Consider the following 23,445-nt stretch of genomic DNA (forward strand, 5'->3'; position numbering starts at 1 on the left):
GTCTTTTATTTTAAAGTGTGTTTATTTGAATCAGGATCCAAATAGTTTCACATGTTGTTTTTGGTTGCTATGTGTCTTAAGCCTCCTTTAATCTTCATTTCTCCTTTTTTTTTTCCCCCATTTATGTATTGAAGAAACTGAGTTTTTGTCTTATAGAATTTCCACATTCTGAATTTTGTTTATGCCTGTAGTGCCATTTAGCATGTTGCTCTTTCATTTCCTCTAAACTAATAGTTGGACTAGAGACTTGATCAAATTCAGGTTTGATTTCCTTTTTTAAAAATATTTATTTATGTATATACATATGTGTAAATGTATATATTTTATTTATTTGGGCAAGAACTACTTCATAGTGGATTTTTTTTTCACCATTACAAGATACATCCTGTTTGGTTGGGTCTCTTTTTGTCTCTGTCCAGTGATGATCAATGCCTAAATCTTTTAATTCATTCAGGGTTGAGAGAGGGTGATTTGCTGATTTTATCATTCTTTTTTTTTTTTTTTAGTTATCAGCTGAAATAATTCTATGAAGAAAAACTAACCCACATCTCGTATTTAACTATCTAGTGATATGATTCTTTTTATAATCATTTGACTTGGTTCGCTAGCATCTTCCGATAGTGAATGACAGGTTTTTCTTTATTTGGTATCATTATGAATTTATGGATTTAAACATATTTGATGTGTTTCAGCCTATTTCAGTTATTATCCTTATTGGTGCTCCAATTGTCCCATCTTTGGCCAACAAAAAGCCTTTTCTAACTGGCTCCTGAACCCTTTTGATACAATCCTAGTAGACATTGATAGCTTTCTTGCTCTCTGGTATGAAAAGATGTTCCAGGCTCATCTAGAACAATTTCTATCCCAGGCCTGGAATCAGCCAGTTTTCCAAGGAGTGAGAAATGGTATTTGAACACCACAGTCTGAGAGCTTAGGAGTATTTATCTTTACTGTGATAGGGAGTTAGCATTTGTTAGGAGTGATGAGTCAGAAGAAGTGATATCAAAGCTGAAATCTAAAGGAAGAGTAGCAGTTAGCCAGATAGAAGCTGTGTGTGTGTGTGTGTGTGTGTGTGAGAGAGAGAGAGAGAGAGAGAGAGAGAGAGTTGCTCGGTAATGGTGGTGGAGATGGAGGCCTATGGTGTGCGGAAGACTAGTATTTTTTGTGACCTGAAAGAAGTTTAATGTGCCTAGATTAGTGAGAAATGAAGTTGTAGAGGTTGGTAGAGTCAAGATCCTGTAGCACCATATAAACCATGTCAAGAAGTGTGGACTGTCTTCTGAGAGCCCCAGTTTTTCATCTATCTAGAAAATGGAGGTTTGTAATCATATGGTCTCTAAGGTTCCTTCTACCTTCAAAGTCCTTTCCTCTTTATTTTACTTCTTGGATTTATCTGCAATTAGCAGATTTTATTAAATGTTTTTATTAAAATGTTACTAAAAAAGGTTTCGTATTTGCCTGGTACATTTAGAGTTTTAATCCCTTATGACACCACCAAGAAGTAAATATTGCCATGTTACAGAAAATGAGCTTAGGGGAGTACAGGTATAAAGTCACACAGTATCTGGCAGAGCTGAGGTTTGAACCCAGGTCTTTCTGTGTCACAAGTCCAATTCCCTTAAATTTATTTATGAGAACCCTACCTTAGAGAATCTTCTTTGTTCTTAGAGTGCTGGTTGAGGGCTGCTCACAGGAAAGTCAGATTTTCTAAGAAATGCTTCTCTGCAGTCAGAACAGAATGTCTAAGTGATAGACAAAATGAATTTCACTGAAGCTATTTCTTCTGGATAAGACACTAGTTTTAAACAATTTTAAACCTAACAATCACCTAAAAAAAACTTACACAGATTTTCACACACACCTGTGCTGAATTTCTTCCCATACATGTAGACACTAGAACTCCATTTGTAATTCCATTATGTAATTACTGGCTTGTTACTGTTGTATTTGTAATGCTATTATTGTGTAGTAAGTACATTGTAGTACTCAGTAATTGTCACTATCATGTTGCAAATTATGTTACAAAAACTAGAATGACATTGTTTCTTAATAGTAGTTTTTACAAGGATCCTATGATTTAAGATATTGTTAGTAAAGTCTTTTAAGGCAGGACCTAAGTCTGTACATTAGGTTAAGGCATGTTTTACATATTTGCCTTTTAAAAGTTCATTCTTTTACATGGTGCCACCTCAGGGCTACAGTATACAGCTAACTATGTGGAAAGAAATCCTGCCGAACACCTGCTTCAGTAGGCCACATCATCAGTGAGTGTGTCCTAAGCTGTTTTTGAGTAGTTGTCAATTCAATTCAATAAATAGGTATCAAGAACCCACGGTGTGGCAAGCGTTGTGGTAGGAATGTAGCAGCAAACAATCCCTACTTTGGTCATGGTGTTTGTGGTCTAGTAGTAACAGTCTAGTTTTCTCTGGGTTAAGTTAACAATTTAAATGTAATAGGTAATGTTTATTAAGCTTTACTGTACACTTGATTCTCTGTTAAGAATTTTAAATGAATTATATCATTTGATCCTTAAAATAATCCTATGAGGTAGGACTGTTATTATACACTTTAGGGATAATTGAGTATTTTTTTCTGGATAAAACTGAAATTATTTGCAACAACTGGTCATAGCAGGGACACTATAATTGTTTTGAAAAAAAAATGAGAACATAAGATTATTGATTTTATTTTAATACTGATTGCATAAACCTGGCCTATAACAGAAATGGGCTATATGAACAGAAACCTTGAGGCTGCATCTGTAAGCAGGTAAGAACAAAATTAATTCAACACTCCAGCCCTGGAATTAATGCAAAAGTACATTTTAAGAAATGGAGCCAGTGAAATTGAAGATGGGGTGAAACTCAGAATTTTGACCTTTTCCTCTAAGATAAGAATCCTGGAAATGTAAACATCTATATTTTAATAATTATAAGTTTTGGTATTTTTGGTGGAGGGGGGTATTACATAAGGGAAATTGGAGTCCTAAAAGCAGCAAAAACTATACAGACTGGATAGTACTGACAAAGAACATGTATATTGTAGTTCTATACTACAGGGGAAAAAATTAACAAACAAGATAATGGGAAATACTTGATACTGAAATCACTAATTTCTAATTAAAGAGACACCAGGATGTGGACTTAGACAATTATGAATAACTGTTAATCTATACCTTGACTAGGCAGAAGAGGGAAGAACACAACACATTCTTACTGCATATGTGGTCTTCTCTTAAAGATGTCCTGTCTCCATGTTGTGAATGCTGATTACTTCTTACTCAAGCTATTCTTCATGGTTTTCTTCCCATGTAACAATTTGCAGAGTGAAAATTAGATACCTGAATGACAGAACTATGCAGTTTAAAGAAGAGTGTACTTGACTTAATATATTCAGTAAGTTCACTAAAGTTCAGTTGCATTGCCCAGGGAGATGATGAATTGAGAGCTGAGAATAGAAAAAATCATAGGTGTTTCCAGTGCTGATGGAAGTAGGAATAGTATAGCAACTTAAGAACAAAATCCTGTCAGCTATTACCTTGTAGCCTTACAGCAAAACATATTATTCCATTTGCCTTTAGAAAATGTCAGCATTATTTCTCCATCAGGGCCCCAGGGTGTCAGGTTACCAGAACTATGGGTAATAGGCCTCATCTAAAAATTTGTTTGTCATCAGTTAGTATTTGAAATCCATATTTTTCTGTATTTTATTGCCCTAAGATCAACAAAAGAGACACTAATGGTCAAGAACAGGCCACTGAAGCCACACTTAGGTTCTAACCCCAGTTCCTTCCTTTGCTAGCTTTTTGTAAAATGTGTAGACAATGCCTCATGGGTTGTTCTGAGGATTAAATGAGATATTGTGTGTTATGATACCAGTCAGTGGCTGGCATGGTATTAATATAGTCAGAATTTCTAAGTTGTGAAAGGGAATTTATCTATTGTGAGTTACGTTATTTTTCATTTGCTGAGTCAAGATAAATTTAATTTGGAGACCAGAAATAGAAATCTGTGAGGAAAATATAGCTATCTTGGAATCAAAGCTTATTGTGTATCAAAAAATCCTATGTTAGAATATTCCAAAGCTAAGGGTTCTGGGATCATGATTGGTAAGAGTCCGAGATCAGGATTAGTTCTCTTCTCATCTTTATCTGGAAGTTCTTTCCATAAATCTAAACTCTGTGTAAGAGGTAAGAGACTTCTCTCTTACAGATAATAAGTCCTTCCATCCATTTGTCTTTTTCCCTTTTTTTCTTGTTCTTTTTTCCTACTTGCCTGCCCTCCCTTCCCCTCCCTCCTGCCCACCCTCCTTTCCTTCCTTCCTTCCTTCCTTCAGTCAGGAAGTATTTATTGAAAGCTTTCCATGTACAAGGCACTATGAACTCTGACTAGTTACTTCAGGTACAGTAATAAATAGAACATTCTCTCTACTCATAAATGGTACATAATAGTGCAAACTACAGACAATTAAGCAAGTAGTAACCATAGATGTGATTAGTGTTAAGATAAAGGAAAACAGTTATGAAAACACACAGCAGTTGGGCTTAATTTATCTATGGGACAGGAAATGCTTCCCTGAATAGGAAATAACCAGAAAGGTGTAGGGAATTTTCTAAGTAGATGGAATAGCATGTAAGAAGACGAAGAAGCTAGAAAGAACATGATGTTGTTTAGGAACTAAAAGATGTCCTTTATGATAGGAACAGAATATGGAGAATGTGGTGAAGAAATATTCAGGGATCAGATCATGAAAAGGTCCTGTAAGCCATGTCAAGGAGTTTAAGTAAGGAGTAGGATCAGGATTTTTCAGCTGTTACAACTCTGCTGAGAGCTTAGGATAGAGTTCGGGGTAAGAAATGCTTTCATTTTTTAGTTCTTCCTTTTTGGATTTTTTTTTTTTTTCCTTGCTTTCCTCTTTTTTCCTCTAGTGGATTAGAATCCATATTTAGGGCCTGAGCCCTCGAATCTCCCTGCTGCTGGGGTCTCAGTCCTTGACAGTAGCTTGAGCTTTCATTTGCAATAGCTATCCCCACCATATTTCTACTTAAAATAAGAGTCTTATTTGCAATTGGGGTATTTTTGAAGATGGTAAATAAACTTTATAATTAAATGTACTCTTTAGTCACAAAAAAACATTTGAATTGACTATTGGTCAAGTCAAACCACAATATTGTTTAGGATTACCATTTCCCTTCAAGTTACTAAATACCTTACTGACATTAATCACAAAGGTAATTGTAATTACTTTGCTTTTACTTAACATTTACTTAATATTCTTTTGGACATAACTCGTATTTCCCAAGGAACTAATTAAATTGCCTAAGTTCTTAAATAAATGAAAGATTAATACCATATGTGAAAGTATGCGCCTTATGATTAACTACAAATGGTGACATTTGTCTTGAACTCATTTTCCACTCTAAAGGAAAAATCCTGAATTTGAATATCCAAGAGAAAAATGCTTATTTCTAATACCTGTTGAGATTAAACTATTGGATATCATGTGCTGTATACAGCTAACCCAGAATCTCAGGTTTTAAATAGAAATGGGAGAAAAAAATTCAAAATGTTAAAGATGGCATGATAAATAACCCAAACAGGCATATTTAATCAAGTCTGCTGGGTTTTTTTTAATAGATTTTCATCCAGTTAGCATTCATTCAACAAATTATTGAGTACAAGCTACATGTATGTTGTGATCTCTTTTGTCTTAGTCTCAGTTTTCAACATTTAATACAATTCTCCCAGTAATATCATTTTTATTTCCTAACATATCTATTTAGATTTCTCCTTTAAAATGTTATATGTATATTACGTAATGGTATTCAGCTAATTTCTTAAGAATAGGGGACTGGAAATGACATTAATTTTCTAGTCTCAAATTTGAAACATGAAGTTTTTAAAATGTTAGCAAGGTTGCTTAAATAATTATCAAATACTTATTAGTCAATCTTAGGCCCATTCCTTATAAAATTTAAAAGTTTCTTGGTAGAACAAAATAAAGATAGCAAACATTTATGACCATTTCCTATGTTGCAAGTACTAGTCTAAGTACCTGATGCATTTTAACTCATTTTATTCCTCACAACAGAACTACAAAGTCATTTGTAGCTCACTGGCATATTACAAATGAGCATACTGAGACACAGAAAAATTAAGTAATTTTACATAGGTTTACAGATCTACTAAGTGGTAGAACCAGGCCAGGCAATCTGTCTCCAGGGTCTGTGCTTTTAACCACTATGGCTCCACACATAGCAGTAGTTTTCAGTTCTGGCTATGCATTAAAATCACTTACAGTGCTGCCTTTTTCTTTTCTTTTCTTTTTTAAACACTCATGGCTTTCGTACTACATATTGAGCCCTTATTCTGTGCCAGGCATTATTTTTAATTCTCAGAACAACATAACAAGGTACATATTTGTTTTCTCACAACATTAAGTCTTAAAGAGGTTAAATAACCTGACCAAAAGATAAGTAGCAGAACAAAGATTTTAACCCATGATTGTTTAACTCCAAAACCTATGCTTTTCTCCCCTCTCCCAGTACTGTCTTAACATATAATTTAAATGCAGTAAAGTACACAGATCTTAAGTGGTTAGCTTGCAGACTTTAGAAAAAAAATTTTTAATTGTGGCAAAATATATATAACCTAAAATGTACCATTTTGATCAGTGGCATTAATTATATTCACAGTGTACAACCATAACCACTATAATTTCCAAAACTTTTCATTACCCCAAACAGAAACTCTTAACCCATTAAGAAATCATTCCTCATTCCCCTCTCCCCAGGCTCTGGTAACATCTAATCTCCTTTTTCTCTCTATGAATTGTCTTATTCTACATATTTCATATAATTAGAATCATACAATATTTGTCCTTTGGCATCTGGCTTATTTCACTTAAGACAATGTTTTCAAGGTTTATCCATGTTGTAGCATGTAGTAGAACTTCATTCCTTTTTATTGCTGATGGTCCATTGTATGGATACCACATTTTGTTTATCCATTCATCTGTTGATGGACACTTGGCTATTGTCTTTCCAAGTTTTCACCTTTTGGCTATTGTGAATAATGCTGTTATAAATATCAGTGTACAAGTATCTGTTGTGAGTCCCTGTTTTCAATTCTTTGGGGTATATATCTAGGAGTAGAATTGCCAGATCATATAGAAGTGCTTTGATGTTAAACTTTTTAAGAAACCCCCAAACTGTTTTCCACAGCTGCTGCACCATTTTGCATTCCTACCAGCAATGTACAAAAGCACCTATTTCTCTACATCTTCACCAACACTTCTTATTTTTTGCTTGTTTTTTTTTTTTTTTTGTTTTTTTTTTAATAATAGCCATTGTACTGTGGGCGAAGTGGTATCTCATTGTGGTTTTGGTGTGCATTTCTCTAACAGCTAATGACGTTGAGCAACTTTTCATGTGCCTGTTGTCCATTTGTTTATCTCCTTTGGAGAAATATCCATTCAAGCCCTTTTGCCCAGTTTTTAATTAGGTTGTTTGTCTTGTTGATTTGTAGGAGTTCTTTATATATTCTATATATTGCAAATATTTTCTCTCATTATGTGGGTTGTCTTTTCACTTTCTTGATAGTGTCCTTTGATGCTCACATTTTAAATTTTTTTGAAGTTCAGTTTATTTTTTCTTTTGTTGTTCTGTGGAGCTTTTTAAAAACAGAACTGCCCAACCTCAGCATAGGCATGGAGAATTAAAAACTCTGAGGGTGGGATCCAGGCATCTCAATTTTTTTAGTAAAGGGGTGACATAACCATTCTCTTTGGCCCTAGAAGTTTCATTTTATTCCTATTTTTTTTTTCACAGTATCATCATATAGTTGTGCTTTCATCACCACAATCAAACTTTGAACATTTTCATTGCTCCAAAGAATAAAATAAAAATTAAAATGAAAAGAAAGAACATCCAAAACACCCCCATTCCCCTCCTCCCCCCATTGTTCATTTACTTTTTTTAAAGTAAGATTTGTTCATAAACCATATCATTATCCAAGATATACAATCAGTTGGTCACATTACCATCTTATAGTTGTTCATTGATCTCCCGATCTATTTTTTTCCCTTTTTAATTTTTATTGGGATTGTTCAGATACCATACAATTATCCAAAGATCCAAAGTGTACAATCAGTTGCCCCTGGTACCCTCATACAGCTGTGCATCCATCACCACACTTAATTTTTGTTCAATTCTTAGAAACTTTTCATTACTCCAGACAAGAAATAAAGTGAAAGGTGAAAAAAGAAAAAAAAAAAAAAGAAAAGGAAACTTGAATCCTCCCATATCCCTAATCAACCCCCCTCAGTTGTTGACTCGTAGTGTTGGTATGGTACATTTGTTACTGTTTATGAAAGAACATTGAAATACTACTAACTGTAGTATATAGTTTGCAATAGGTATATATTTCTTCCCTATATGCCCCTCTATTATTAACTTCTAATTGTATTGTCATACATTTGTTCTGGTTCATGGAAGAGATTTCCAATATTTGTACAGTTAATCATGGACATTGCCCACCGTAGGATTCGGTTTTATACATTCCCATCTTTTGACCTCCAACTTTCCTTCTGGTGACATATATGACTCTGAACTTCCCCTTTCCACCTCATTCACGCACCATTTGGCGCTGTTAGTTATTCTCACATCTTGCTACCGACACCTCTATTCATTTCCAAACATTTAAGTTCATCCTAGTTGAACATTTTGCTCATACTAAGCAACCGCTCCCCATTCTTAAGCATCATCCTGTATCTTGGTACCTTATATTTCATGTCTATGAGTTTACATATTATAATTAGTTCCTATCAGTGATACCCTGCAATAGTTGTCCTTGTGTGTCTGGCTTATTTCACTCAGTATATTGCCCTCAAGGTTTTGTCATCAACCCTTTTTTATATAAGGGCATCTACATTTCTTCCACAAGGCAGGAGGGACTCAAAGAAGGTAGACAGGCAAAAGAAAGAGGGAAAAAAATGACAGCTAAGAAGCAGCAAAAGGAAAAATAACCTTAAATCAAAGTAGAGTAAAGAGTCAGACACCGCCACCAATGTCAAGTGTCTAACATACTTCCCCTATCCCCCCCTTATCTGCCTTTACCTTGGTATATCGCCTTTGTTACATTAAAGGAAGCAAAATACAATGATTCTGTTAGTTACAGTCTCTAGTTTACATTGATTGCATCCCTTCCCCAATGCCTCCCCATTTTTAACACCTTGCAAGGTTGACATTTGCTTATTCTCCCTCGTAAAAGAACATATTTGTACATTTTATCACAATTGTTGAACACTCCAGATTTCACCAAGTTTCACAGTCCCATTCTTTATCTTTCCTCCTTTCTTCTGGTGTCTCATATGCTCCCAACCTTCCTCTCTCAACCGAATTCATAGTTATCTTTGTTCAGTGTACTTACATTGCTGTGCTACCATCTCCCAAAATTGTGTTCCAAACCATGCTCTCCTGTCTTCTATCACTCTGTAGTGCTCCCTTTAGTTTTTCCTGTAGGGCTGGTGTCTTGTTCACAAAGTCTCTCATTGTCTGTCTGTCAGAAAATATTTTGAGCTCTCCCTCATATTTGAAGGACAGCTTTGCTGGATATAGGATTCTTGGTTGGCGGTTTTTCTCTTTCAGTATCTTAAATATATCACACCACTTCCTTGCCCCCATGGTTTCTGCTGAGAGATCTGCACATAGTCTTATTAAGCTTCCTTGGTATGTGATGGATCGCTTTTCTCTTGCTGCTTTCAGGATTCTCTCTTTGTCTTTGACATTTGATAATCTGATTATTAAGTGTTTTGGCATAGGCCTATTCAGATCTATTCTGTTTGGAGTACACTGCTCTTCTTGGATCTGTAATTTTATATCTTTCATAAGAGATGGGAAATTTTCATTGATTATTTCCTCTATTATTGCTTCTGCCTCTTTTCCCTTTTCTTCTCCTTCTGGGACACCAGTGATATGTACATTCTTGTACTTTGTTTCATCCTTAAGTTCCCTGAGATGCTGCTCATATTTTTTCATTCTTTTCTCCATCTGCTCCTTTGCATGTAGGCTTTCAGGTGTTTTGTTCTCCAGTTCCTGAGTGTTTTCTTCTGCCTCTTGAGATCTGCTGTTGTATGTTTCCATTGTATCTTTCATCTTTTGTGTTGTGCCTTTCATTTCCATAGATTCTACTAGTTGTTTTTTTGAACTTTCGATTTCTGCCATATGTATGCCCAGTGTTTTCTTTACAGCCTCTGTCTCTTTTGCAAACTCTTCTCTAAACTTTTTGAATTGATTTAGCATTAGTTGTTTAAATTCCTGTATCTCAGTTGAAGTGTACGTATGTCCCTTTGACTGGGCCATAACTTTGTTTTTCTTAGTGTAGGTTGTAGTTTTCTGTTGTCTAGGCATCTGGCCTCCTAGGCCACCCCAATCAGGTTTTCTCAGATGAGAACAAGCTCAGGTCACAGAAGGAGGAAATATTCAGAATCCAGTTTCCCTGATGTTTTTTCTTAGAGGATTGACATGTCTGTGCTTTTCTGCCTGGCAGGTGCACCTGTCAGCCTGTCACCAGCTGGTGTAAGAGGGTGTGGCCTGTGCTCTCCTCCTCCATGCTTTGGAGTCTGGTACCAGTGAAGGCAGGCAGTAGAGCTGGGCCCTTCCCTTTCCTCTTGGGAAGCTATGTGCCCCCCAGAGAGGTCATCTGCATATCAATAAGTTCTTTGTTTCTCTGACTCTGCTGATCAAAGTGTTTTGATTTTAAAATGTCTTAGGCTTTCTTTACTGCTTTACTGCAAAGCGCTTCAGGCTGAAAACGGCTGAGGTTTTCTCCACAGAGAGAGAAAGGGAGAGAAAGCTCCCAAATTCACCCGTCAGCCAGAGATAGCACCCGATCCTCTGGGCTTCCCGTCCTGAGACAGATATGTACCCCTGTTCTTCCAAGATCAGTTGTCACAAAAGCCTCTGTGTGCTTGTTGAGGATTCGCTGTCTGTATTGAGCGGTTAATATTAAAACCCCAGTTGGAGCTGGGCTGAGAGAGTGCTGCTCTCTAGCACCGCGAGGCTTCCGTGAGGTAGGGGCTCTTGGCTCTCGGCTCTCAGTGTGGGTCCGCAGTTTTTAGTTACAGATTTTATGCTGCTATCTCGGGCATTCCTCCCAATTCAGGTTGGTGGATGATGAGTTTACAGTCACGTTTGTCTCCCCGCAGTTATTCCAGGTTATTTACTACTTTTTTGGTCATTTATGAATTGTTCCAGGGGGGGACTAACAGTCTTCCACCCCTCTCTATGCTGCCATCTTAGCTCCTCCTACTTCTATTATTTTTTAAGAAAAAGAAAAGACCTCAACTTTCTACCTAATATGATTATGAAACATCCATTATCTACTACCTTTGAAATTGAGTTAAATTAGATGGTTTGGCTTTGTTCAGTTCATTTGAATTTAGTTTTCATTGATGACCCTAAAATTAGAATAAATAGCAACTGAAAAAAAATTAACATTTAGCTATGAAACCATTGTAAATTTGATCGTAAAGTTTTTATTTTGTGTGTTATATAATAACTTTGGAATCTTTCTAGTATTCTAATTACTAAAATGGAGTATTAATGTATGCATTTTTTCTTTTCTTTGTTCAGGTAATTGTTTATTCTATGTTGATATTACAGCAAATGCATAACTATTTATTTCTTTATTCACTCATGTTTGTATGTGTATGTTTCCTTGTACCCCCAACACCTTACTTAAATGATTTCTTAAATTAAAATAAAATTTATCTGCTATGAAATGCAAAGTTCTTAACTGTACAGTTTGATGCATTTTCATAAATATGTACACTCATATAACCAACAGCCCAAACAAAATACAAGTTCCCTTGTGCCACCTACTAGTCATTTTCCATAAGCAGCCCCCAGGGGCAGCTGCTGTTCTGATCTCCATCAGCCTACTTTGAGACTGCTGGTACTTGAACTTCCTATACATAAAATTATACACTATGTCCTCTTTTATTCTTTCACTCAACAAAATATTTTTATGTTTTTTCCATATTGTTAAATGTATCAGCATTTTTAATTGATGAGTAGTATTCAATTGTATAAATATACCACAGTTTGTTTATTCATTCTCCATGGACCGAATTTGGGCTGTTTCCAGTTGAATAAAGCTGTGGGTTGGTTTAGTTTCCAAGTATTGAGACTTTTCTAGATGTCTTCCTATTACTGATTTCTAATTTAATTTTGTTATGTTCAGAGAAATACTATGTAAGATTTCAGTCTTTTGAAATTTATTGAGAGTTAATACCCAATGGTCTATCTTGGTGAATGTTCCATGTGTATTTAAAAGAATCTGTATTTCACAGTTGCTAGATGTATTATTCTAAAAATGTCAACTAAGCAAGGTGGTTGGTAAGTATGTTTCAAATCTTTTATAGCTTTACTGATTTTTCTTTGGGGGGAGGTCTCATTCTGTCAGTTTACTGAGAGGAATTTTAAAATGGATTTATTTCTCCCTTTAGATCTGTAAGTTTTTGCTTAGGTAATTTGAAGTTCTGTTGTTGGATGCATGTGCGTTTGTGACTGTTATATCTTCCTAGTGGCCCCTTTGTCATATGAAATGTACCTCTTTATCTGTGGTAATTTCTTGTCTTGAAATTTACTTCATCTTGTATTACTATAGGCACTTTGGCTTTCTTATGTTGTTCTGGTTTCAAATGCTGCTGGAATGCAAAACACCAGAGATGGATTGGCCTTTATAAAAGGGGGTTTATTTACAGTCTTAAGGCCATAAGTGCCCAAGGTAACACATCAGCAGTTGCGTACCTTCTATGGAGGTTGTCGATTGGTGTCCAGATATCCTCTGTTAGCTGGGAAGGCACGTGGCTGGTGTCTGCTCAAAGCTGTGGTTTCAAAATGGTTTCTCCCAGGACATTCCTCTCTAGGCTGCAGCTCCTCAAAAATGTCACTTTTAGTTGCACTTGGGATATTTGTCTTCTCTCAGCGTCTCCGGAACAAGAGTCTGCTTTCAACGGCCGTCTTCAAACTGTCTCTCAAATGCAGCTCCTGTGCTTTCTTCAAAGTGTCCCTCTTGGCTGTAGCTCCTCTTCAAAATGTCACTCTCAGCTGCACTGAGTTCCCTCTGCCCCTCAGCTCATTTATATGGCTCCACTGATCAAGGCCCACCCTGAATGGGTGGGGCCACGCTTCCATGGAAATTATCCAATTAGAGTCATCACCCACAGTTGGGTGGGGCACATCTCCATGGAAACACTCAAAGAATTACCAGTCTAATCAAACTGATACATATGCCCACACAAGATTACATCAAAGATAATGGCATTTGGGGAGACATAATACGTTCAAATCGGCACATACGCTTACCGTTTGCATGGTGTAGCTTTTCCCATCCTTGTACTTTCAAACTATATTTTTATATTTAAGTGTAGTCTTTTGTAGACATATAGTAGGGTGGTTGCTTTTTGTAAATTCGGTCTGAGGCTCTGCCTTTTGACTGCAATATTTAGTCCATTTAATGTGATAGTTTATTTATCCATCATTTTGCTATTTGTATTCTGTTTATCACATCTGTGTTTTATTCCTTTCTTCATCTTTTTTTGTTTTTTTTTTTTTTTATTTTGCCTTTTGGGGGTTAACAAAATATATTTAGTATTTAATTTTAATTCTCTATTGGCTTTGCTTTTTTTTGTATTGTTTTTAATGACTGCTTTGGGGATTGATTACCTTATGCATTCTTAATTTATCATTATCTAGAGTTAATAGTGTACCATTTCACATAAATTATAAAAATCTGCAAATGTAATTCCCATTTGTAACCCCTGCTCTTTGTGCAGTGGTCATATAACTATGTAAAATATAAACCTCCACTTTAAAACACTGTAATTGTTCACTTTAAACAGTCAGTTGTCTTTCAATAATTAAGAGAATTTTTTTTAAAAGATCACTTTTCCTGTTTACACCACCATATTTTATACCTTTTCTGGTGCTCATTAATCCTTCCTGTAGATCTGAGTTTCCATCTGGTGTAATTTCCCTTCAGCATTTCTTAGAGTGCAAGTATATTGGCAACAGTTTCTCAGCTTTCTTTTATCAGAAAATGTCTATTTTATCTTCGTTTTGGAAGGATGTTTTTGCTAGATACAGAATTCTGTTTCTTTTGGCACTTAACAGATGTTATTTGTTGTCATCTGGCTCCGCACTGCTTCTAATGAAAAGTTATAGCTATCATTTGTGGTGGTATTCCATTTTTGTAATGTCTCTTTTCTCTCTAACTGCTGTTTGGATTTTCTTTGTATCTTTGATTTTCAGCCTTCTGCTTCTAATATACCAGGGTGTGGATTGTTTTGAATTTATTCTATTGCAGGTCACTGAGCTTCTTGGCTCTGTTAAGTTGTTATACGTCTTCAAATTGGCTATTAATTTCTACTTCTCTGTTGAGAATTCCTCCTTATGTTCTCTTCTTATGATCATCTTTAACTTTAAGTGCCTTTATAAAATCTACTTTTAAATGCATTTTTGCTAATTCCAACATTTTGGTCATCTTTGGATTGTTTACTATTGTCTGCTTTTTTTTTTTTGACCATGCTCACATTTTAATCTTTTATTGCTTGAGTGATAATTTTTTATTGTAAGGGTTTTGGGGGTGATATTCTAGAATCTGTTATCTTCCTTTAAAAAGTAGTGACTTTTTGTTCTACCAGGCGCTTAAATTACTAATGGATCACCTAGAGCTTGCGGAAGGTTTGTGTTACATTCTGTTAGTGAAGGACTGTTTTCAGTTTTGCCCTTAGTCCTAGGGCATCTGCCTTAGTTATAGGATATAAGTTTTACCCCTAAGATGTGCCCCTCCAAGAGTCTTAATGGAAAGCCCCACATGGTTTCCAAGCTATCTAACTTTGTGGAATTCAAACTCCAACCTGTCTCCCCTGCAGTGGGTGGCAGATGAAATCACTGTTCAGCTCTTTCAGCCTTCTATCCATTGTTTTTCTCTGGGATCTTACACAGAGGATTTTCTGGGATTTCGTCTCTCAGTTTACTATTTCTGGCAGCAGGGAGCTCTGTGTTGTGATTACTCAGGCTAGTTATAGTTTCAGGCCTTCTCCTTTTAGTTCTGGCTACCCCCTTTATTCTGGAGTGCCCACTGGGTAAAGATGTAAAAAGGTGGACCTCTTTTTCAAGGGTCAAATCCCTTCCAATTTCTGCTTGCTGGATTGCTCTCTAGTTCCTCTTTTTAAATAGTTAATTTTATATTTTTTTCAGACTTTATCATAGTTAAATGTAGGAGGTTAGTCCAATACAAGCTTACTTCGTTATTAGAACCAGAATGCCAACTGTTATTTTTTATAAAATTTTCTTCGGATAGTTAATATATTTTTATTATGACCTCATTAGTTCTGTTTTATCTCTATTCTTAGATATGAAGAGAAAGCTACTAAAGATTTGGAGCGATATAACAGGCAAATCAAGAAAGCTGTTGAACAGGAGTCACAAATATCATTAAAAGATGATGGAAGAAGGACCAAAACCCATCCATACATGGAATTTGGCACAGAAGCATAAGCTTGAAAATGTCAGTATCTCATCAGCCAAAACTTGATGAGCTCTTTCAGTCCCAAATTGAAAAAAAAAAGACCCAAAATATTAAAATGGTACAGATCCCCTTTCTATGAAAAGTTAAAAATAAATTTTGAAAAGTATAAGAAATTTGACTTAGAAGAGAAGGATGAACTTTGCTTGATCTATAATCTCAAGTTTCCTGATGCATGGCTGATTACATCTGAAAAAGAAATAATGTTATTAAATCCATATAGAGTGGAAGAAGCCCTGCTATTTAAAAGACTTCTGGAAAATCATAAACTTCCTGCAGAACCACTGGAAAAGCCAATTATATTAACAGAGAGGTATGGTATATTTTTAAATCTAAAAATTTGTTAATCCACTAGTTTAGAAATTGAAGATAAAAGTTGAATGTATTTCCTAATAGGAAAAAAATGGTATTATTTAAAGAAACCTTTTTAAACTTGATTTCTAATCCTTAATGGAATTAATTGCTTTTTAATTCAGTTTTATTGAGATATATTCACATAAACTGTAATCATCCACAGTGTTCGATCAGTTGTTCACATTACCATCATATAGTTGTGCATTCATCACCAAATCAATTTGTTGTATATTTTCATTACTCAAAAAAAAAAAAAAAAACACAAGAATTTAAATACAAGTAAAGAGAACAAAACATCCCATCTCCCCATTCCCCCTATTATTCATTTAAATTTTTGTTCCCATTTTTCTACTCATCTGTCCATACACTCGGTAAAGGGAGTATGAGCCACAAGGTTTTCACAATTGCACAGTCTTACCACGTAAGCTACATAGTTATCTGAAAAATCAAAGCTACTATTTCAGCTATTTCCTTCTAGCTATTCCAATACACTAAAAACTAGAAAGGGATACGTGTATAACACTTAAGAATAACCTCCAGAATGACCTCTTGACTGTACTTGAAATCTCTCAGCCACTGAAACTTTTTGTTTCATTTCACTTCCCCCTTTTGGTCAAGAATACTTTCTCTATCCCATGATGCTGGGTCTAGGTTCATCTCTGAGAGTCATGTCATGTTGCCAGGGAGATTTATACCCCCTGGGAGTCATGACCCATGTAGCGGGGAGGTCAGTGAGTTTACCTGCCAAGTGGGCTTAGAGAGAGAGGCCACATCTGAGCAACTAAAGAGTTCTCTGGGGGTGACTCATAGGCACAGTTTAGTAGGCTTAGCCTCTCCTTTGCAGTAACAAGCTTCGTAAGGACAAGCCCCAAGATAGAGGGCTTAGCCTTCTAAATTGGTACTGCCCAATGCTTAGGAGAATATCAGTGATTCCCCAGGTGGGGAAGTTTAATATTTCCGCATTTTCCCCCAGTCCCTCAGGTGGGCTTTGCAAATATATTTTTATTGTCTGCCCAAATTACTTTGGGATGTATCGGAGTTTCCCACTAACCTGTATACACCAACAAGATCTCACTCCCTATTCAAAGTCCCATGTAATTATGGTGTTTGAGTAAACTGGCCATGCAAGTTAAATCATCTGGTATGCTAAAAAAATATAGATTTTGTACCAAATAAACATATCTTCCTTTGGTCTTACACAGAATTTGAAGTTTTAAAACGCAGTCCCTATCATCCTTTACCCTTTAGTCTTACTTGCCAGAGAATTAACTGCCTTTAAGTGAATAATTTTAGATTATTCTACTTTGTTCACTTCTATAATTTAAAAATATCAAGCTCAATTCTCTCTCTGTACATTAGTGATCTCCCCAGGATAATGTTGAAGTTAAGTTGCTGTGACTCTTCATTGTGCACTTTTTACCATTTTCAAAAATATACCAAAATAGATGAAATTATACAATGATTGCCTTTATCAACAGTTATGCAGAGTTTGCCACATTATCTCTATCTTTCCTTTTATACACACACACACACACACACACAAACACATATATATATTTTTCCTTTGCTGAAGTTTTAAAGCAGTTCCCACCTTTATGTGTTTCAATATGTATTACTCAAAATATAGCTATTTTTTTCTTTTACTTAACCTTGATGCCCATTTCATATCTTACATAATGATTTCTTGAAATTGTTCCCATTGTCTCAAAAATATCTTTTTTTTAATAGTTTTTCATTTTTAAAATTTAGTTGGTATGGAAACAATTCTACACATTACTTTTGTTGTCTCTTAAGTCTCTTTTGACTGGCACCATTGACTTATTGTAAATATTGAGTCACTTGTTCAGTGATGTATCCCTTTTCTCTGTTTACTTCTTTGCTTCCTTGTAGTGGTGTTTAACTTGTTTTTCTCTCCCCTATAATTTAAATGTCAGTTAGCTTAGGAGGTTTGAATAGGTTTAGATTTTACTTTCTGACAAGATTGTTTAATAGCTGGTGCTATGTCCTTCATATTTCATCCCATCAAAGGCATTTATCCATGGGTTCTGCTGATGACAGCCTGATCCTTCTACTTGAAAATTCCCCATCAGCCTTTCCATTTAATGGTTTTATCCATTGGTGATTGTTGCCTGAATTAATTATTTTATTACAGATTGCAGAAAGAGATATTTCCTTTTTATATCCTACATGAACACACTGCTTTCTATATGAATGAATAACTAATGACTAATACATTGACATTTCCTTTTGTTGTTGTTTGTGTGTTTTTTTGTTTGTTTTGTTTTTTGTTAAACTTCTTTTTTATTCTGACACAGGTAAGAAAAGAATTTTACGTATGTCAAAGGTATTAAAAATCATGAAATTAAAAAGATAATGAGAATTTGTTCTCCAGGGCATATCATTAAATACTCTGTTTCAGAACTCCCAAGAATAAAGCAGAAAATGAATATAAAATGTTTTTAAAACCTTTGTGTTAAAGGTACTGCCATTAGAAAGGAAAATTAGGACTAGAGCACAGAAAAACATTTGTTAAAGCTGTCTTTTTTACATAAGGGCAGTAGTAATTGCCTTCATAAATCCACCATGTTTCTAAATTTAGCTTAGGATGTCTTCAAATGAAGAATAAGAAAACAGTGCCTTAGACTGTTTTAAAACAGTTCAAAAACCTGATAGCACTTTTATCTTCTCCCCTCAGAGAACATAAGGTGTAACTGAAGTTTTTAAACTTGATTGCTTTTTTTGAATTGTATTTGTAAAGTTTCATTAAGATCTCCTCTTTTTGTACTTTTCTAAATTATAGGTTTTTTAAAAATATTTTTCTAGGTTATATACTGTTAGTTCAAAAACAATTATTTCTAAACTATTATATTGGTCCATACTGTCCTGAAATAGATCTTTCTTAATTGAACATGGACAGCAACAAAGCTTGATCAAAAATTGCTTTACCCCTTCTCAAATACAACATCCCTTTCACAATTAATAATGTAAGTTTTTCAAAACTGAGCCATGAACTAATTAATTACCCCAGAGTGTTGACAGGGTAATATTATGGGTTGGGCTCAGTTTTCTCACCAGAGTTCTATTTATTTAGCTTATCTCTGAATGGAGTAATTTGGATGTCTATGAAATACAAAGTAATGCTGAATAATAATAACAGTGACTAATGTTTATTGGACACTTAACTACATGATAGGAACTTGTACTAAGCCCTTTGCTTTCATATCTTCACAACTTTATGAAGTAGATGCTATTATCCACATTTTATAGATGAGGAAGCTCGTATATAGAATAATTAAGTAAATTACTTAATTTTACACAGCCAGTAAATAAGTGATGAATCAAAGATTCCAATCTAGACAGTCTAACTTCAGAGCCTGGACCATTAATTGCTATAATATATCATCATCACAACCACCACCACCGGCACTCATAGCCTTAGGGTTAGGGTTAGGGTTAGGGTTAGGTCTAAAATTATGGTTTGGGTGAGGGTTGGTTACACCAGACAGAGCACATCTGACATATGGCTGAAGCTCTTCTCTCTGTGACATCTGCTCTCACAGCCAAATAGGTTCTCAACTTTTCAGAGGTGGTAAGCAAAGACACTGTTCATCTATCCATTTACTCTTTCAAGGAGTACAGGGTTATAGTGAAAAAATAATAGCTCATCATCCCTGCCACTGGACCATAGTACCTAGGATGCTATCTAGTACATGGTAGGCTCTCAAATATTATTGAATTGAATGGGAAAATGGTATCCATTACGCATCTACTGTTATGTTATGAGGCAGGACTGATCAAGCCTAGAACCAGTGTGAAGGTTGATCTGTGCGAGAGAGACTCTTTCAGCTACCTAATATTTTGGGTCAGGGCCTGCACCACTCAGAAGCATTCATATGCCACTTTTAGCAAACATACCAGGCCTGGAGTAGAATGAAGGAAGCTCTCTCTAGCTTTGAGTTCTCAATTCTTAGGAGAAAAAAATGTGTGCTTGATTATCTTTTTGTTATTTAAGAAACCTTCACTAGTGGTATCTGGTAGGTTTGTACAGGTTACTGTGAAATCCCAATACATCCAAAAGTAATTTGGGCAGAGAATAAAAATATATTTGTAGGGTCCCCTTGAGGAACTGGGGGAAAATGGAGAAATGTTGGATTTCCCCACCTGGGTTATTACTGATATTCTCACAAACATTAAGGACTAACAATTTAATAGGATGATCCACTTGTTATTTAATTCTAAAGCATTTGACACTTCTTGCCTTAACAATTATAAAAACCACAAACAGAAAAACTGTATAACTCAACAGTTCAAAAGTTTAGTCCTATTTTGCAGTTTACCCATCTGATCTCTGTAATTATATAGTTGTCATTTAAAATATGCTATTTAAATCTAATTTTCACATTGCAGAAATTTTCTTCAGTGATAACTAATTATATTTTCTGTGACGTTATTTCCAAGAATGTTATTTTTCAGAATGTAAGTATATGTATAGTTATAATCTTGTGAATTTGTTTTCTGAAACCTTATGTATATACTTGTAAAAAATTTTGTATAATTTTGTGATAATGTAGGTCCCCAAAATACTTATTTAAAAAGCATATGTTAATAGTAAATGAAAACATTTTAAGGAATTATTCGTATTTTTTGCACTTGCCATACCAGCTGTTTTCACTCTACACAACCACCTCACTAGTCCTTTTCCAGGAGGCAAGGGACTGGCTACTTGGGAACCATTTTACCAAAGAGGCGCTCAACCTGAGAGGCCTATATTATCGTGCTTGTCAAACTAAATTCACTTAAAATTTAAAAAGCAGAAATGAATGACTATTGTAAGTCATCTTACATTTTTGGCCATTCTTCTGTTTTCACAGTGGATTATGAAAATTATATCTTTGGGAAAACTAAAAGCGGCAATCCAATATTTAGAATAAGGACACTCGTCTTTCCCACATCTCTATTTACACATGACGATGTAGCCCTAAATAAACTGTATTATCATTAGTAACAATGAAATCAACCACACTATAAATGCTGATATTTACCACAGTAGTATACAAACATGCCTCAAATGTTTTAATAGAATTAAACTGTCTTTTCATAGTCAAAACAAAACAAAGAAAACCACACCCAATGTTAAAACCACTTAATAAAGTTACAGACTTGAAAAATTAGACACTTCAAGTAGGCAATAAAGTTCATATTATGAAAGCAATATATTCCAAGTTTCAAAGATTTGACAAGTTCTGTAGAATATCTTTCATTAGAAGATGGAGACTTTCAAATCCATGATCTTTTGCCAGGTAAGACTGGGTATCATTATCTGGTTTGAGGTTGAATCCATTTCAAGGCATGTTGTGGTGGTAACATAATGGTGGGATGGTAAAATGTATAGTCAGGTGTTGTACATTGAGTGCTAAATCTACAATGTTTTGGATGATGGAAGGGACATTCCAGTTTCTTACAAGCAGGGAAGTAATGGCAGAGCTGACTTCTAGAAGGTGATGCTGGTATTGTAACCGGTTTTGGAGGCAGTACTGGGATTCTTCTACTCATGTGAGTTAAGGTACAATCTGTTTCGTACATTTTGCATCATATTTACAATTTGAATGAACAAACAAACATTTTTCTGCAAATTTACAATTGGGAAAGGCTTTGGAAGGTGAAATGGGATGATGGTAAGCACACTCATTCCCATTTTTACAGGCAAGCCTGTACTTGCAGTGCTCCAAAAGTTTTTCTGGTTTTTGTGCCACACTCAGTTCAGTCATCTCAGCATTTGGGTCATCAGGCTGCTTGCTCATCAGCTGCAGCTGCTATGGGTGGAGGAGACCTTTGAGTCCCTTGTTTGAGGCTGCAGTTTGGTTTACAGGTTTCATTCCTTCAAAGCACATGTCCTCCTCTTGATCTGACATGTATCCTGGGGGACTGGGGACACCATCCAGCGTCACTATCAATTGATATTTGCAGGTTTATCTGGTTGTACAAGGTCTCATGTCTGCATAAGGTGTCCTGATAGTACCCAAAGGTCTTCATCATCAACTCTTGGTTTGTTGCCACTACTGTTTCCTCAGACAGCTTTGGCTTTTTCAGAATAAATGATCTTGTGTCTGCATGGACCATGGATTCCATGTCATAGTAATCTTGACTGATCTGTACAGTTTCTGCCATTACTGGGTCAATCTGCAGTCAGAAAACAATTGTCTCTATTGAGCTCTTTGACTTTTTCTATATTATCTCCTTTTGTTTCCTCTTCTATAATGGGGGTACTTATTCTGGGGGTCCTGCTTTGCCCCTGGACCACTTTTGCCAGCAATTCTTCTTGAGAAGTTCGAGTTCTGGGAGCAACTGAAAGTGTATGTTTCTGTGGGACTGTAGAATAGTTTGTTGTTTTTATTACAGATTATTGAGCTTCAGAGATCTTGGGGCTTGCCCTTATGAAGATTGTCACTGCAAAGGAGAGGCTAAGCCTACTTATAATTGTGCCTAAGACTCTTCCCCAGAGAACCTCTTTGTTGCTCAGATGTGGCCCTCTCTCTCTCTAAGTCCACTTAGCAGGTGAACTCACTCCCTCCCCCCTACATGGAACATGACTCCCAGGGGTTTAAATCTCCTGGCAACATGGGACATGACTCCCAAAGATGAGTGTGGACCTGGTATCGTGGGATTGAGAAAATCTTCTTGACCAAAAGGGGGAAGTGAAATGAAACAAAGTTTCAGTGGCTGAGAGATTTCAAGTAGAGTTGAAAGGTCATTCTGGAGGGCATTTTTATGACTATATAGATATCCCTTTTTAGGTTTTAGTGTACTGGAATTGCTAGAAGGAAATACCTGAAACTATCGAACTGCAACCCAGTAGCCTTGATTCTTGAAGACGATTGCATAACTATTTAGCTTATATGGTGTGACTGTGTGATTGTGAAAACCTTGTGGCTCACACTCTGTTTATCGAGTGTATGGACAGATGAGTAGAAAAATGGGCACAAAAACTAAATGAATAATAAGGTGGTGGGATGGGGGGATGGAATGCTTTGGGTGTTCTTTTTTACTCTTATTTTCATTCTTATTTTTATTCTTTTTTGAGTAATGAAAATGTTCAAAAATTGATTGGGGTGATGAATGCATAATATCTAATGGTACCTGTGAATATGATTGTGCACCGTGGATGATTATATGATATGTGAATATATCTCAATAAAACTGAATTAAAAAAAAAAAAAAGAAAAGAAACCTTCACTGTCAACTGAAAATTTGGGATGAATAAGCCACTTGAGTAACTTGACAATGTATTATGTTGATTTTAAATGTATAAATACATTATTTATAAATTAAAAGTTTTCATTTGAATTATATAGACAGCATATTTCTTGATTTTGCATTTAATTTGTAACATTCTAGAAGATGGTGACTGTCTTTTATGTCTATTCCTCTCTTCTCTGTGCATTGTGTGTAGTAGGTCTTCTGTAAAAGATTAACAGAAATGTAAGAAAGTAAACTTTCT

At 35.5% G+C, this 23,445-nt stretch overlaps 1 protein-coding gene across 1 annotated transcript in view; it reads left to right on the forward strand.

The window, feature by feature from the left end:
* The window catches only part of PMS1 (PMS1 homolog 1, mismatch repair system component), a 142,090-nt gene that overhangs the window by 107,243 nt on the left and 11,402 nt on the right, over positions 1–23,445 (forward strand). The window contains 4 exon segments of the mRNA XM_037850172.1: positions 15,421–15,532; positions 15,534–15,575; positions 15,577–15,668; positions 15,670–15,906. Coding sequence (XP_037706100.1) covers positions 15,421–15,532; positions 15,534–15,575; positions 15,577–15,668; positions 15,670–15,906 — 483 coding nt within the window.

Source organism: Choloepus didactylus, chromosome 9, assembly GCF_015220235.1.
Source record: "Choloepus didactylus isolate mChoDid1 chromosome 9, mChoDid1.pri, whole genome shotgun sequence".
Taxonomy (NCBI): Eukaryota; Metazoa; Chordata; class Mammalia; order Pilosa; family Megalonychidae; genus Choloepus; species Choloepus didactylus.